The following is a 17,178-nucleotide window of genomic DNA, read 5'->3' as shown; positions in this document are numbered from 1 at the left end:
TCCAGTGGAAAATCCATTGACTCCACCTCCTCCATTACTGTTTAGGAGCAAGGTGTTCAGCTCTGCCTAGAACACTCATAAAACCAAACCTGAGCTAATCCCTTAACAGAACTGCAAACAGTTTTGACCAAGTTAGCAGGGTTTTGATGGAGAGCAGAAACAGTGACTACCCCACACCATTTCTTAAGAATAAATCTGCCTGTCACTCATACTGACCAGGCTGTTCACATTCACTGTAGGAGCTGGAGGAACACCCCTCACTGTGCAGTGCTGGGGACCCAGGGGTAGGGCCTGCCTTTCTGGGTGGGCTCTGCAGTGCTCCACTCATTCCATAAAGAAGTCACATGAAATACACCTGCCCAGGAACAGTTTAAATGAGACCTCAGCATCGAGCCTAAGCATCACTTGGGGTTCGTGTATCTTTACCCCAAGTAGCCCAAATTTGTTCGTTTTCTGAACATAGTCTAAAAGGCTCCTGTGTGCAATAACTTAAGGGAGGATAGCTGACTTGACATGTTTAGTGGTGATGTAAGAAAAGAAGCCCTCATTTAAAACCACAAGCTCCTCTGCGATGGTGACACTGAAGAGTGACTCATGCCCTGGTCAAAGTTAGTCCTGGAGAATAAGCCAGCAAGTCACAAACTTGGATCTCACAGGTCCCAGAGCAGCTCTTTGTGCAGGCAAACAAAACTCCAACTCCTACAGCAGCATATCAACTTGTGCCAATCCTTGCTACTCTTTTTCATAAGCTGGACACCTCTCACTGCAGACTCAATACAGGGGAGAAGGCCTCGGCTGAGGTGGGCCTCTGGAAACCCAGAGAGTGCTGCTCCCGGAGCCGTAGCTCTTGCACAAAGTTTCTGTTTCATTTCTTTTACTGCAGCCGTGTCCAGGCCTCAGCAGCATGCTGGGATTTGCAGTCACTGTGAGAGGAAAGTAAAACCAGAAGACTGCATTTTTTTCAGCTAAAATCCATGTGCTGTGGAGGTCAAATGGGGACATTTAAAGGAGATCCTCAGGAAGTATTACATTTCCCTCTTGAGTCACAAGTCCAAACAAAACAAAGCATATGGTCTTTTAGTGCATTCCCAAATTTCCTGCACTGGTCAGATTTCCCTTTGTTCTGCTTAATCCTATCACATTTGAACCAGACTAACCTATATGAATCCAGTCAAGCTGACTCTAAAAAAACCTGCTAAAGACAGAAAGAGAAAGGCAAAAAATTTATACTCTCAGATATGTATCCAATTGCTGATGGTCAGCTACTAAGGCTGATCACATCACTGAACTCATCCTCTCAGCCATGCAGGTGATTCAGGCTGAGCTGTAATGCAGCACTAGTGGCCTGCAGGACCCACAATTCCCAAATGAAGTCATATGGCAAGTGTTCTCCCAGCAGCTGGCACTCAGCCTTCATCCACTAATTTCTTAACCAAAGCTCTCAAGTAGTTTCCCAACTCTTCTCTTAAAAAAGCTCACAAAGAGGAATCTCTTTGCTGTTTGATACACCCTAAAGTCATCATTCCTGCACTTCTATTAGCAGTGGCTGCATTAGCCACTAGTACAGATTAACAATTAGCAAAGTACTCCTCAATCTGTTACTTACTTCCAGTAAGATGTGATAAAGCCATAAGAAATAAGGCAAATTCTCCTCTTACTCCTTCCTGTTCATATTGCTACAGGCAGAAGATAACCCACTTCTGGTAGACAATTGTGTAATAAATTATTTTGAAGCAGTGGCTTCACTACAGAAGAGGAAAAGGGCCAGAAAAAAGCAGAAAGCAAGTGCCTTCTCTGCTGGTTTTCTGCAGAGCTCTGATGCTTATTGCAGCAAACACTACTTTCCTCTTTTTGCCTCCACAGCCTGTCTCTGACATCTTAGTCAATGTTTTCATGCATGACAAACTGCTTTAGCCTGAAGACTATTTCCAGTTCTCATTTGTGAGGTATTTATATCCTGTCCTCATTTTCCAGATTGTTTGCAAACATAACAAAGTAACTGCAGTCTCAAGATTTTCAGATTTTTCCTTTCTGAAAAATGTCGCAGACCCAGGGCCAGACCATCTCTTCATACAGCCGAGTGCCACACACATCCCATGGGCAGGGACACTGCAGTGGGCTCCCCTGAGCTGCAGTTCATGAATGGCTGGGATTCTCCACACTCCATTTGAGACTGACGTTAAGGAGCACAGCTGAGGAGGCAAGTGAGCAGCTGAGGGATCACTTCAGGATTTACAGTGAAAAAGAGACAAAGTTTACCCCATGAGAAATTCTATTTTAAAACACCTGAAAGCCACTTGGATGCGATGGAAAAGGCCAACTGCTATGCAAGTGAACCCATACAAAGCTAAATTCTGCAGAGAACAGAACAGTGACTGACCAGCCCATCCCACAGGGCACACACGAGAGGCCACAGGCCCTTTGCTGGGCTTCAGTGAGCTGGTGTCTACTGAGGCCTTCCAGGATGGCCTAAGCCATGCCAAGCCAAGAGAAGGCACAGCACAGTGTACTACAATGCCACAGAAGCCAGGCAGCTCAGGTATGGCTGCAGGGACTCAACTGGTAACAATGAAAAGCCTGCCCTCACCTTCTACACCAGCCTGAACAGGCATGGGACAGGGAGGCTCACCACCCTCTCTGGAAGCAAAGGAGCAGGGTTTCTGGCTGCTTTACTGTCCTCACAGTCCCACTGTAGAGGGTCATGCTCTTTTCCAGGTGTTCTCCTGGCCTTCTCCACCACAAGACCCCACAGGGCCTATTTTAGGAAGAATGGAGTCCTCCTGAAGGACAGCTCTGCCACTTCCAACTCAGTCTGTGTTCCTGTCTTTTTCTTATCTAACTCAGCAGAACACAAAAAAAACCTAAACACATTTTGTTGCCCCAAACCATAACTGATACAATTCAAGGAAAAAGCTGAATATCCTTACAGGTCTGCTATCAAATGAAGATGTGGCTTGACAAACAAACCAGGGCAGGAGGGACACCTGGAAAGCATTTCCCCTTCCCCTCAGGAAGGGGCAGAAAACCTTGGCTTTACAGAATTTACAGATTTCATTAGAAAGGAATGATCTATCTTTCCTTCTGCATCTACTTCTGGAAACAAGGTGAAATTTGATCTTTGACTTGCACAGCGTGGAGCTGCAGTTTACCAAATGTGGGAGCTTTATGCTGAGTTTCATTGCTTTGAAGGGAAATGGGAAAAACTACCAGAACTGCAAACCTAAATAACCAGCAGTGGCTGAGCTGCTCACAAAGTATGTTCAGACAGTTGCAGAATCTGCAAATTCCCAAATTAATCCAGCCAGGGATTATGTCTGTCCCAGTAACCATATTCGCCAACGCTCCTCCTCCAGGGATGCACAGTGGCCAGTGGTCCCTGCCAGCTCCATGGCAATGCCCTCTGCAGCAAGAGCACCCAGCCAGCTTCTGGAGTCTCCTGGGCTGTGAGCCCATGGTTTCTCTTTACAACAGGACTTTCTGCATTCTGATGTTTCCCCTGCCACACAAGAACCTTCACAGATATGTCGGAGCAAGGTGACAAAGAAAATCCACCAGAGTCTGCTTAGTAAACACCTTTCTTCTATGCCACTTAACCACCCAGTTCTAATAATCATCTTCATCATGCCCTTCTGCTGCAAATAGTCAGCCTTTCTGAACAAAATCTGCTGAAGCTGGAAACATGAACTCTGCCTTACATCTGCAATCGTTTTAAAAAGCATCTTGAGACAGTAAAACCTGGCTCATCAGTCACTGAGCATACCTGCCTGCTGCAGAGAATTCCCAGAGCCACATATGCTCATGGAGATGTCCAGGGGCAGCAGCCAGCAGCCCCAGACACAAAGGGTCAGTAACAAGAGGGCACTGAGCCACAGCAGGTCTGCACCTACTCCTGCCACAAATAGCTGCTTCTAGAGGGAGGTGGGGGGAAATCCCTTTAAAACTGGGCCAGGAATGGCTGCAAGCTGTTAGGCACCACAAGCCAACCCAGGGGCAAGATGGCATTGACAGTCTGTCCTCCACTCTCTGCCCTTCCCTCAGCCACAATTCTGAGAAAAGGGGCAGCAGGAAACAGCCTTGAGGCACTTGGCTGCATCTTCATCCCAGTCCCAGGGAGAGTCCAGGAGCACAGTCTTCCTCATCCAGCACCTTCTGTTCACTCCCAAAGAGGGACCCTGCATCCTAAGGAAAGGCCCAGTTCAGCTCCAAACATGCCCACCAGCCAACACGCGGGAGCTGCCAGCGCCCAGTGGCTTTCTGGCAGCAGCATCCTTCCCAAGAGCTCTGTGCTGGCAGCACACTTTCACACAAGCATTCATTTCATGATGGTTACTTTATGATCTTGCCGTACTGCTATTTCTGAACAGCAGGGCTGTAATCGAAGGCGTCTGAGGGCCCAGGAGAGAAGGGAGCTATTACACTGCGGAGTCCCTGTGGTGTCCATGGCCTCTGCACGGCAGGATTCAAGCACAGCCTGTGTGAGGGTTTGGACACTGGACCCAAAAAGGGGCTCCACAGCTTTCCTTTTCCTGTCCATTTCTGCTTGTCAGCCCTCAGAGCTCCAACACTCAAGCAGTACTTCTCTAAATTAAATGCTTTGGAGGGAACACAGGCCCTTCCAAACGATCAGTAAAAAGGGCCACTCCAACCCATTCCAAGAGATAATGCACCACTGGCTCTACCTTGGCACTCTGACCTTATAGAACGCCAAATACAAGACAGTTCTGCACACCTGAGCAGCAGCTAACGATGAAAAGGGACATAGGGCACTGGTGTTACAGGCATCACAAGCTTTTACACTTACATTTTTACTGCATTCTTTCCTCTGATCCTGGCATAGCTCATCAGCTGCATAACCCTTGTTTAAATCACAGCTTGTGATGTGGCATCAACACACGCTACATGAGTTACCTGATGGCTTCCAGAAGATCATGTTACCTGGCGCTAAAAACAAAGTAATTAATTAAAAAATAGAGTACAAACATAACATTCTGCACCTCCGTTATGTGCAGGCTTTAGTCCACTCTGAGAAGAAACAGGCTGCAAGTTTCTGCTGCTCGTCAGAGTCAGCTTCTGTCACAGGCAAAAGACAACGAGCTAAAATAACGTGATGCAGTCTCTTCCCTGCCACTTCTCCTCTGACACATCCTGGTGCTTTGGCTGCTGCTTTAGGGAATCTCTCTTTATACAACTATCAGCTCTTTCAAGGGCACTAAATAGTGACTGGAAAAAAGAGCAGCAGCTCAAGCTACCAGAACACTTATTTCCTCAGCACATGAACTGCTGGACAGTGTGCGCTGACGTTTCACTCACAGAGAGCACCGAACGCATCACAAGAACATGATGCTGCTGCCAGTGTAGGGCAGGGCTGTGACTCGTTATCCATGCATCACCAAGCAGCAAGGAAGTAAAGACAACATTTCACTCCTCTGCAGCCAGGTCATTCTCAACCAGATTCCCAATGTCTGCAGCAGGCCAGGACAGTCCACACTGAAATCTCCTCTGCTTCATCTTCACAGAGAAAGGACAGACTACCACCCTGCACTGCTATTTTCTCTTTATCCGCATCAAACCATCTCAGTGTTGGGCTTCCACACTCATCTCCATCAGAAGAGGCAACTGTCCTCCTAGATGGTCCTGCTTATCATCCTGTTTTCTACTGCCCCTCATTTCTGTTGTCACCCTCTTCAGGATGGTATCCCACTGAGCACAGGGGTCATCTGCAGAGCTCCACAGGAACCAAGGAATGCACAGACAGGAAGACCGAGTAAGTCCCTTATGATTCCTGGTTTCCTGAATCAACCGCCTTTTCAAGTCTGCTAAGTCTTTCAGAAACAATCTCAGAGAATTAGCTCATCTGAATTTCTTGACCAGGCACTGCAGCTGGTCAAAAAATCTGACACATCCCTTACCTGAGATGGCTGTCGCATGGTGCCCTTCACAGTGTCTCCTAAGAACCAGTGTTCTCTCTTGTCTGCACAGACCAAATTAAAATGTGTGTTCAACACCCCACGGTCTCTCTTGGAGACACTACAGGTATGCCAAACCCCAGCTACACCTGCTCCACACTCTCTCTGGGCACAAGTATCACAAAACAGCCCAAACTTCTCCTCACAGTGGCTGAAAGAGCGAATGGTCTGCCTGGACACACGGTCTGTGCTCAGCACGATACGGTGCTTGTAACAGGAGCTGCACAGACTCCCCACGCCAGGGAAGAAAAACATTTAAAATCTTGAGTTGCTGTGAACAGCTGAGACGATTCCTTGCTCAGCTGACAGCTTCCCTTCTCCACGCCCACGCAGGGGAAGACAGACCTCAGTGCTCCAGACAGATCCTCTGCAATCTCCTCCTCAGTTTATGAGTGACACAGCCAGCAGAAGCCCCTGGTACAAACATTTGCAGCCTCAGAACCTGACAGTCCCTCTGAAGACAGCAGTAACCCATACAGACGAGCACTTTTTACCTTCTCTGCCAATTCTCTGTACAGTCAGAGGTAAAACAATTACCTCATTAAAGTCGTACACCAAATTCCCTTCTGGTGGAATTCACATCAGCCCTATTGCAACTTTATAACATTTGCATTATAAAAATGTCTGCAAAGGAGGCCAAGAAAAACAGCTTTTTGTTCAGAGGAAGCTCTGTGGTCAAGATGATGTCATCAGAAAGCGCCAAATTAATTTCCTGTGGTTACATCCTACAGGAAATCCAAGAAGCTCAGCTTTCTTGCTAAACCAAGTAGTCACTTGTTGTCAATAACTGTTAATTATGTGCCCAGATGTGTCATGAACTAAGAACTATCATGATTAGCCCTCATTCCCTGACTCCCTCCAGAGGGATCTTTTTAAATCAGTGGCCTGAAGTCAGTGAAATGTTCCAGCCTGGGCTCTGGGGCTGCTGTGCTTCCACCAGCACAGCAACCCTCCTGCTGCTCCTCCAGCCCCCACAACAGGGGATCTGCTGCTGCAGAAACCCCACGGAAGAGCTGCAGCCACGCAGGTTACACTGTTAGCAGCAACAGGGACCCCAATCAAGAAAACTGCAAAAACAATGACAAGTAACAGCTTTTCTGCTCTGCGTGAACATAAACAAGGAAATCAGGAATAATTCAGGAAGTTTTCCAGCTGGTAAAATAATCAAGAAAGCGTCTAACAGGTCCCTCCCCCAGTCACAGTCCTTCCACAACCTACTGAAAGATGCATTTCTCCAAGGCTTACTTGATATTCAACTTATCAAATAATATTTCAGTAAAGCACTCAGCAAATTCAAGTGGATTTTTTCCACGACTTACAGTGGGAAACTGATCTTCCTCGGTTTTTAAATCTCCCCCAAAACTACTTGTGCTTACATGAATTCTCACCTGCCTGCTGCCTCTAGCCCCTCCCTGCACCTGCCTTGTGACCACCAGACCCCATCTTCCCATGCACAGTAGAGGGGAATCCCTGAAGGGGGGGATAGGTTTTGTACCTGTAAAATGCACTAGAATATGATTCTGTCCTTACAGTGAACTTTTGGTAGAAATCCCTTGGGACAGCCTGCTCAGTCTGTGCAGCCCACTTCCCTGCACTGGCAGGGAGCCCAGTATAATGCCTCAGGAGCTGAATGGCAAATGGTCAAGGCAAAGCAGACCCAGTCCTAGCAACCCCTACAGTATACACAACAATTTGTTTTGAGGTTTGCAAAGGTTCTTTTTCTTTTCACAGGTGTTTATACAAAGAGTATTTTATGCAAACACTGGGGACAGGGATCTTGCTCATTTCTTGTACAACTTAGGTACAACTTGGGGTGCAGCCTAACAGAGTCTGGACTGGCAGCACCTGTATCACGCACTGAGGACACGAGGGTTCCACTGAAGCCGTGTGGGACTGACACTGATCCAGCAGTAGCTTCTACCCCCAGTGCCAGAGCTCCAGAGCCTCTGTGCTGAGGGAACATAGTGGGAAAGGGAGAGGGAGGTGAAAGGACCTGCTCAGAGCCCATGGAGACTAGAGATGAGGGAGGCAAAAAGACAAACCAAACATCCTGCCCCTTGCACTCACACACTGTTATCTACTGGTACAAAGACTTTCCTTGACAAAAGGCAAGCTGGCACCTGGGAAGAGAAATCACGTAGCTTCCAAATTCTTGGAGTAAAATGGGGCAGACAGACAAGGCTTTTTGAGATGTTCGTATCTGTCTGGAAAATCACACAGTGCTGACTCTCAACTCAGACTATTTAAGAAGCTTCCTACCTCTCTGTCCTTGAGCTTCATGGCAAGCACCAGCTGATGCCTGTGGTTAGTAAGGGCCTCCCGGTAATTTCCTTTGGAGAAGAATGCAGAGCCCAGATTACCATGAGCTCGGCATTCTCCCGTCTGGTCACCTGTGTCACATGCAAACAAAACACAGGTTAGCTCATACAAGCACTGCTGGAAGCATCCAGTGAGAACACTGGAACACGGTGTGACAAGTAGCATCAGAACAGTTTAGTACACAGCCAAACTCTCCTCCTCGCTGGCCTTCGGAAACTTCTACAGTTGCCATCGACCTTATTTTTAGAATTGTTTTACTTTCTCCTTTGGTCTAACACCTGGCAATTTCCCATTGCTCCCCGTTTATTCCTTGCTGTAAAGTTTAGTCAATGGCCCAGGAACAAGCACAGAGCATGTCAGCTTTCTCCAGAAAACAATTCTGCAGCACAGCTTAGCTCAGATGTACAAAGAACATCTATGGCCATCTTCAAGAGAGCAGTCCCTGTGCTCTCAGTGAGTGCTCCTGGCTTGAGCCTTCAGGCACTGTCCTCCACCTGTCCACGACTGGGCCTTTGTCTCATATCTGCCTGCTCTCCTACAACACCCTGAGAAGCTGAATGCTCCCACTGTTGTGCAGAATATACCGTACTTGAGAGGGATTTTTGAATTTGGTTATTTTTTAAACACTCTTTCTTCATCGTTGTCTCATTCTTGTTTTGTTCCTTCCCTGGCTACTGCCCCAGAATCTCAGACTGAGTACCTTTGTCCATTGAATTTTTGGAAAAACAGATGGCTTCATTTAAGACTCATGTATGGTTTTGAGCATAAGTCTACACAGGGAGTAAGAGCAGTTCCCACATACATGACATCAGGTAATTAGAAGACCATGTAAAACCCTAGCATTCATTGATCATCTGCCCCTTCACACAGGCAGGCAAACAGGACTGCACAAATCTGCAGTCTGCACATTTCAGGAGTTTCAGATTGGATTTAGCAGTTTGTAAAACCCCACAGAAACCTGAGCGTTCCAGAGAGATACTGATCATTAATCTAGCTCTTGATTTGTTCCACCTGTCCCAACCCAGCACTCAAGGAGTGAAAGGCAAATTTTTACCTAAACTCTTGGCTACGTCCAAGTCCTGCTGCATGTATCCAGTGCTTTTCTCTGTGTTCCCAAGGGACCAGTACGCACTGCTCAGCGCAGAGAACACCGATCCCCGCAGCTTCAGGCTGCAAGTGCCAATCTTCAGGGCAGCCTCCAGCACCACCACAGAGGCCCCGTGGTGGCCCGCAGTCAGGAGTTCCTGGCCGATCACAGACACCACAACAAAAGGGCTCTTGTCCAGCTTCATCTTCTGCAGTTGTTGGTAGGTGGGCTCCAGGGACTCTGAAGCACAAAACCAAAGGCAAAGTTACTCAACAAACCGAGTTATTTACATCAGGATTCACCTTCACAACTCATCTTGATTTTTTTTGTAACCAAATGACACATGAATTAAGGGCCAGACTGCCCAAATCCAACTAAGATTTATTGCAGGAGCTTGGGGCTCAAAGGTACCATCTAAGATCCGGCACACCAAGACAGATCACCTGGCAAGCTGCTGTTTGCCTTGCAGAAAGTACTTCAGGAAGGAAGCATGAGCATGTAGAGCAGTCTCGTACTGAGCTCTGAAGCCTGGCATAACAGCAGATGGAAAACGGAAAACACCTGGGGAATTTTGTAGGAAACTGGAAATGGGCCACCAGCAGTGTCTAAGAGCATTACAGTTTCTGCTCCTTCAGCACAAACTTTCAGCTGAACATCTGCAAAGGCTGTGCCTGTCCAGATACCCAAAGCACATGATGTACACCAAGAGAGAAAGAAGGTCTTCTTTGGCAGGAGACGGTGCTCCTTTGGGATGACAGCACTGGACCTGCTCAGCTGCTTTGACTGGTCTAACTGCAGCAGGGAGCACAGCTGACGTACAGCTGCAGGGAAATGGGTCAGGGATCATCCAGCCAAATTTGGGGATGCTCACACAGAATACATCACCTGCATGCTAAGCAGCAGCCTCAGTACCTTTGGGTAGCAAATGAAATTACCTTCACAAGGTAACTGCTATATAGGACAGAAATTTCGAGATGAATTCATTTTGGAGGATGCAAAAAAGGAAACACCAACAGAGATATTTTTTCATTTCAGTGCTTCTTGGCTCCTAAACCCTGCAGCCCCCAGCACCATCTGCTGAGGACGAGAATTGCCATGTTCCCTCCTGGATAACAGCATTAGGACATTGCAACACAAAGCCTGCAAGAGAAACAGAGCAAAGAGGAGATGACCTCCTTCCTCTAGAGAGAAAAATCCTGGAAATAGGGACATTTTTAAAGAGAGGCAAAACACTGCACAGCTCATATGGCTTCAAGGTCCCTGTGATTTCAAATACTGCCTGAACAGAAGGGAATTAGCAGAGCAGCCTTTTTTCCTTCTGGAATGCTGTTTTGAGAGACACTAGTACCACAGAAAAGCTGCTGATGTGCTCTTCTGGGCTAACACTGGCCTGGAGCATTTCAGATGCCCTGTTCCCAACAGTCAAGCACCAAAACATTGTGGGAAGTTGTTTCAGCAACAGCACAGCCAGGGCCACAGCCCCACATGCCTCTGTTTGCACTGATACTGGAGAAAGGACAAACTCCATGGGAACTGCTATACAAACCCAGTTTATCTCCAGTGCCCCTCAAGCTGGGTATCACCATCTTGCTATCCCACTCAATCAGAAGGATAGTTTTTGTTCCTCCTGCTGTTCTCAGCATTCTCCTGACTCAGCAGAGAAGCCAAATCTTAAAATCTTTCCCTTCAGGCCTGCAAGTTCTCCCATCAGAGGATCTTGTCAGAATCACCCATGGACTGGAACTCCTGCTTCCAATACCTCAGCAGCAGGTCACCACCCCTGAGAACCCCCCCAGTGCTTACCTCGCATGGGAGACTTCATGGCGGCCTCGACCATGCCAACCAGGAGCTGAAGGCTCTTGGGATCCTGCGCCAGCCCCGACGCAAAGGCGGCCAGAGCATCCGCATGGCGTCCCAGGTACTGCAGGGCCACGCCCTGTCGGAAGTATGCCTGAGGAACAGAGGGAACAGGAATGCCCATCACTGACCCGTCACAAATATTCACAAATAACACAGCTGCCCTGACCTCATGCTGGTGGACACCAGGCTACACCATCACACTCTGACTTCTGGCTACCATCAAAACCACCCAACACCACAGTCTGGTTTGTGGCTGCCCTCAGCGTGGACCCCTCTCACTTTGACCACCTTCTCAGCCTTTGAAAGGCCTCTGATCTGTTCTGGAGACCAGGGCTGGTAACTACTAGTAAGGCAAAGCTTTCCCCTTGGACTTGGCCAAATACTTATTCTTAACTATTTATAACCAGATGCTCGTTCTCGAGACTGCCCAGCACTGCCCCACTTGCTTGGTGCACTTTAAATACAACACACACACACATATACACACACCCCCCTGTACACAGATCCACATGCGCTTCTCAGACTGAGGCCAGACACTCATAATTCTGAACCTGTTTACAAGAGCAGTGTCTTTGTTTCTTTCTTTCCCAGGAAACCCTTTAAGGGAATGTGCAACACCCTCAAAGTAACCTGAATCTCCTCTCACCATGTATTTCTGTTTCTACACTAGCAACAACATCAACACAGAGCTGCAAAGCACTCCCGAACAGAGCTCCCACACCTCCCCACACTGGGACACAAGGAACCGACATACAAAGCAGGAACTTCAGACACATGCTCTGCTCCCACACAGGGGCAAAGCCCTGGCCAAAAGGGGATTCAGGACTGCCTGGGAGCTACTGGGAAAGAGACCACAGAAAACACAATCCAATATTTGCTCAAAGTACTCCGGTATTTGTAGCACACACATTTGGACACTGTTATATAAAGGTCTTGACTCTTCAAGCACCTTGGATGCCATTATTCACGTTTTATCTTCATGACCAGCTAACACCTTTCTGATGTAAATTTTGCTGCACTTTGGGTTCATTCAAGCCTATTTCAATAGTACAAATAAAGAAGATAAAACATTATTTGCATTTCTTTAAAAGTGCTTTAAGAACCAATACTGCTCCTTGAGATTGGCTCCCAGTATTGATCTCATGGCTAAGATCCCACCACTCTCTCTCTCCATCCATAATAGCAGAGACCTGTGCTCAAGATACATTAGGTATACATCTGTGGGAGTCTTTTTATTTAAACAGGACAAATCTCCAATTAATTTTTAAACTGGTATTTCATTAAAGCATTCAGGCACTTTTGGAATCCAATCCAGGAAGGCAGAGACTAAGGAAAATCAAAAATGATGCGAGAAATTTAGAGACATGAATATTTAATCTCTTTTCCATTAGTAAGTCTTGATTGTAGAACCCCTTTTAATAAATTTGATGAAAGCAAAATTCTTTTCATTAACCTTTAGTATAAATGTGTTCTTATTGAACCAAACAAGCCACTGTACTGGAAACCCAATTCAGTGTTAATTAGATTACGAGCATGAAGCTTTAAATCAAAGAGAATACAAAGAACTAACAACGTGCAGCAGCCACCAAGCGTGAGCCCTCCCAGCAGCGAGCGGCCTGTCACCTAAATCATGTTGTACACTTTTAAGTCCCCTTTTTTTTTTTTTTTCAGAATTACCATTTAATTACTTTCTTTACTGCCTGATGACAGAGGGAGTTTGACACAGCACGCCTCTGACAGGGACCTTTCCAGCCCACAAGGCTGGTCCAGGGCAGCTGTGCCTGTCTGATTCAGCTCTCTGGGAGAAGGGCACGGACACGCAGCCGCCAGCACAGAGCTCCATGTGTTGTGTGAGCTTCTTCAGCACCTTGTGCTTCACTGGCACATCCCAAACGCTGAGAAAGGAGAGTCCCCATCCTCTGAGCCCTGCACAGGCTCCAGGTGACAGGAGGAGACAAGACAGAGCAAGACCCACAAATGTGCAGTTCAGTTCCGCACATTCTGAACGTCCTTTATGGAAAGGGTTTTTATCCGCTCCCCATATGTATTCCTGGAAACCCCCCCTGGAAGCCACTTAATTTGAATACAAACACAATATTCAAAGCCCAAAAGAAAAACCTATTAATCATAACTGAAAGGAAGATTTTGGCCCATTTTTCTCCTGCAAAAAACCCTTCCTTCCTTCCTTCCTTTCTCCTCCAGTTTCCAGCATACACAGAAGGCTCTCCACACACTGTGTTCCCCATGGACCTTTAACAAAATAAACAAAAAGCATTCACATCACCTATTTCCTCCCCAAGAGGCATTCACAAGTTAGTTTAGCATTGGAATGAAGACACTGTATCAAGGGAAAAAATCTGCAAAGAGGAAACGGTGAGAATCACCCTTTGGAAGAGGAGAGGAAAAGGGAAGGCAGGGAGCCAGCAGCTGCAGCTGAAGGAGTGAGCCAAGGAGCGGCTCCCGGTCCCAACACAGACAGAGCCTTCCCATGCTGAGTGAGCTTTAAATTTTAAATCCCATTATGTGAAGATACTACAGTGCTCACTCTACAGCAACAGTTACATTAATTTTCTAGTGATCCCAAGTAAGAAAAAATGATCAATTCCTTTTAAGGAGATTAAAGCAAGGAGAGGACAATGTTTCGCTAAAGACAAGACAGGAACAGCAGGTGTTTTCTAACCCTGGTGCTCTGCATCCTCAGTGTAATACAAACAGCTGGAACCATCTCTCTCATTTTTTCAGTCTCTGCATCACACTTTCCAGGAACAAAGCACCGTGCAAGAAAAAAGCCTCGCTCTCAGCTGAAATTTGGCACTAGATGCATCTCCCTCAATGGGAAATGTTTTCTCCTATCCTTGTCTTAGCAGGACGGACACGGCTCTGCTGTTCCCATCTCCAGAGTCGCAGTGTGCCAGGGGTTCCCAGCATCTGCACCCACCCCTCCAGCCCAAGCTCTGCACAGCCCATCCACTGCCCTCGGAAGGACATGGAGAGCAGGGATGCAGCTCTGCGAGCAGGAGCCTTTTGGGAAGGGAAGAGGATTAAAAGGTACAAGGCAGATCTACCAAGCTGCTGATCTCATCAAGTCCCCAATACTACGTTGGAGAGCCTGCTAGTGAGCATTCCTGCACACCTCTGGAAATCAGACCCCATGTGGGCCCACACAGCCAGGTGGGCTCAGCCTGCTGCACAACCAGCCGTGCTTCCAGCAGGCTACTGATTTCGTGCAGCCAAGGGAAGGAGGAACGACAAGGGATAATTAGTGCTTTTTATCCATAATACCTTTGACAGCACTGTTGATGTTCTGGAAGCAAAAATAAGTTATTCTAAGTAATTAACTGGTAAAATATATTTGGCACTTGAGACTTCCAAGCCAAAACACTGCCCCTGTGACAGAGGCTGCTCACACTGCTGGCCTCAGGACAGATTCCAGTGAGGTGAAGCGACACTGCCCTCAGCACGGCACCCATCCAAAGGGTAACAAGGCTTCCCATTTTGTTCAGGTTTTGCCACCCTGAACTTTGCAGACTTGCCTTTTTTACCCCCTGCTTTTCAGAGCACTCCATGTTTTCATGGCTGGAACATAGTTTTTTAGTGCTTTTCTCTACCCTCAGCTTAATTTTACAAAACTTGTATGAACAGGAGAAGAACACAGAGATGGTCCTGCCCCTCGACTAGTGGCCAGTCTGCAGCAGGGTCAGCATCTGCCTCTCCAGGCACAGCCCCTCTCTGCAATTCCAAGCACAAGCCCTATTTGTTCTGCTCAATTCACTGACCTCTGTGTCATTTCTGTACACATTAGTATTTTCCATCAGTGTTTATTATAGCCCATTTAACACAAAAGGAGAACTTCTATCTGTCCTACTAGGAGCTGCCACTGGACTGATGGCTGCAGTGTCCAGGCAACACAAACATGCTTATTCATTTTTTGATCCTAATCATCTGAGATCCCACCTAGATAACTGTCTGGACCCTGAGTATTAGTTTTTCCTGTGGAACCTGAAATAGGATTAAAATGCAAATGCCATCATTGAATAGCCAATATCAAGAGGGGTCCTGAAATTTTTATTAACTCTTCTTATATTAATATGCAAGAACTGTTTTAGGCAACAGTAATTGGCTCATAATAAATAAAAACCATCCAATGAAGATAAAAATATAGTACAAAGTGAGCATGTAAGAATACAAATGGGACCTCTAAGTTCCCGAAGATTTTACTAACTAAACCCAAGCTGAGTAAAGGAAAACAAGACAACTCAATGTTTTTCTTACTAGAACATACTTTTAATTTTTTGGACCTGGGATCTAGGCAAATACTTCTGTACTGGCATCTGTGGCAGCCTCTGGTATTCATGCTCATACATTGGATTCATACTATTTTCCCAGCAGAATCCATGGCAATAAAGCATTTTGATCCTTAGTGCATCTCAAGAGTGGGAGGGAAGCAGCAGACACGGGAGTTCAGTCCTGTCTTACCACAGGCACTTGTCAGTCTGAAGCATGAGCTCATGTTTCTGGAATATGATTTAACTTAGTAGCCCATACTACAGTCTTTACTGGGCAGATGGTATGTTTTATAAATATTTTAAACCAGCCAGGACTGGGGAATTACCTCACACATGGGGGCCCTTCTGAGAGTGCATGGTCACCCGGTTGCCTCAGGACACATGGACAGCTCAGCAGAAATCTGGGAGCCCCACCTCTCTCTGAAGCAGAGGCACCCTTTCAAGGGTCATATGTGCAGCAGACAACATTTGCATGGCTGATCCTCTGCACTTCCAGCCGAGGTCTGGCCCACAAGGAACAGAGGCTATTCTGGCTTTGGGATGTTGCCCCAGCCACCCAGGGGCTCCTGTGCCTCCCCCTGCACATCCAATCCTGTTTCCACAGGAGTCCTGCTGCCATCACAGGCCAACCCATGTTACCCTCCTGCCAGGGCTCACCTGGTCCCTCTGCCACCAAACTTCCCACCACAGACTCACGGACATGGCACCATGCCGGCCAACATTAACTGGATAACAGAGACAGAGGAACAAAACTGGAACAGCATCAGAAGAACTTGGAGCAGAAAATTACTGTCAAACAAACATGGAAAACTTGAAAATAACTCCTCGGTCTTAGACAAAAGCTCCCATTGTACACAGGGGAGGAAATTCAAACCACCTTCATACTGCTGTCATCCTCAGCCCCTGGACAGCTGGCCATCGGGGCAGGAAAGGCAAACACACAGAAAAACTTCTTCCATAATGCTCTCTTGGTTTGCCAGATCAGGAGACGATGCCAGAAACAGCAGGAATAACCTATGATGCATTTAATCATGCTGTTCTGAGTCTGCAGAACACCTCTTGGGCAGCCAGACCCACTGCCCCTCGTGGCCGCCCACGCCAGCTGGGCCTGCAGCCGACCAGTGCCATGCAACCAACCAACAGAAGGAAGGGAATGTGGGAACAGCTGCCACAGCTTCTCGGGGCCAAGCACCAGGTTGAATCTGTCCTCTCCCCTTGTAACTGCTTTATAGCCAAATTTTAGAGAAAAATACGGACAAATCTCTGCTGTGGGATTTCAGGAATGTGAGGAGAGGGAAGAATGTGCTTTAATTCAGAACACATGCAGCACATGCATAAATACTGCTGCTGGCCACACGAGCTGAACTCCCGCTTTCCCGAAGTTAAAGCTGCGCTCCAGGTAACACTTTTCCTTCACAGTCCTACACCTGGCTGGCACCTGAACCACCACTGTCAGCCTGCCCTGCAGAATCAGCATAATGGATTTGTTGTCTCTGCAGCCTTGTTTCTTTATCTTCTACCTGTTTCCAAGGTGCCCCTTATAGGTGGAGAAAGATGGAAATTACTACTTGAAAATGGAAATTTCCTCTAAGCCCCATTGAGCCTACCGAGAAAAACAGGAGGGATGTGTGTTTGTGTAAAATATCTTGCCTTGTTTTAT

The 17,178-nt window shown here is 47.1% G+C and overlaps 1 protein-coding gene across 3 annotated transcripts in view; it reads right to left on the bottom strand.

Annotated features, from left to right (window-relative positions):
* TTC28 (tetratricopeptide repeat domain 28) overlaps positions 1–17,178 on the bottom strand; it is a 121,601-nt gene that overhangs the window by 40,229 nt on the left and 64,194 nt on the right. For all 3 annotated transcript variants that reach the window (XM_064674810.1, XM_064674811.1, XM_064674812.1), the window contains 3 exons: positions 11,176–11,323; positions 9,340–9,612; positions 8,226–8,356 (listed from right to left, as the gene is read on the bottom strand). In XM_064674810.1, coding sequence (XP_064530880.1) covers positions 8,226–8,356; positions 9,340–9,612; positions 11,176–11,323 — 552 coding nt within the window. The remainder of the gene's footprint in view (positions 1–8,225; positions 8,357–9,339; positions 9,613–11,175; positions 11,324–17,178) is intronic.

Source organism: Pseudopipra pipra, chromosome 18, assembly GCF_036250125.1.
Source record: "Pseudopipra pipra isolate bDixPip1 chromosome 18, bDixPip1.hap1, whole genome shotgun sequence".
In the NCBI taxonomy this organism is placed as follows: domain Eukaryota; kingdom Metazoa; phylum Chordata; class Aves; order Passeriformes; family Pipridae; genus Pseudopipra; species Pseudopipra pipra.
This window is presented reverse-complemented; position numbering and strand designations above follow the sequence as displayed.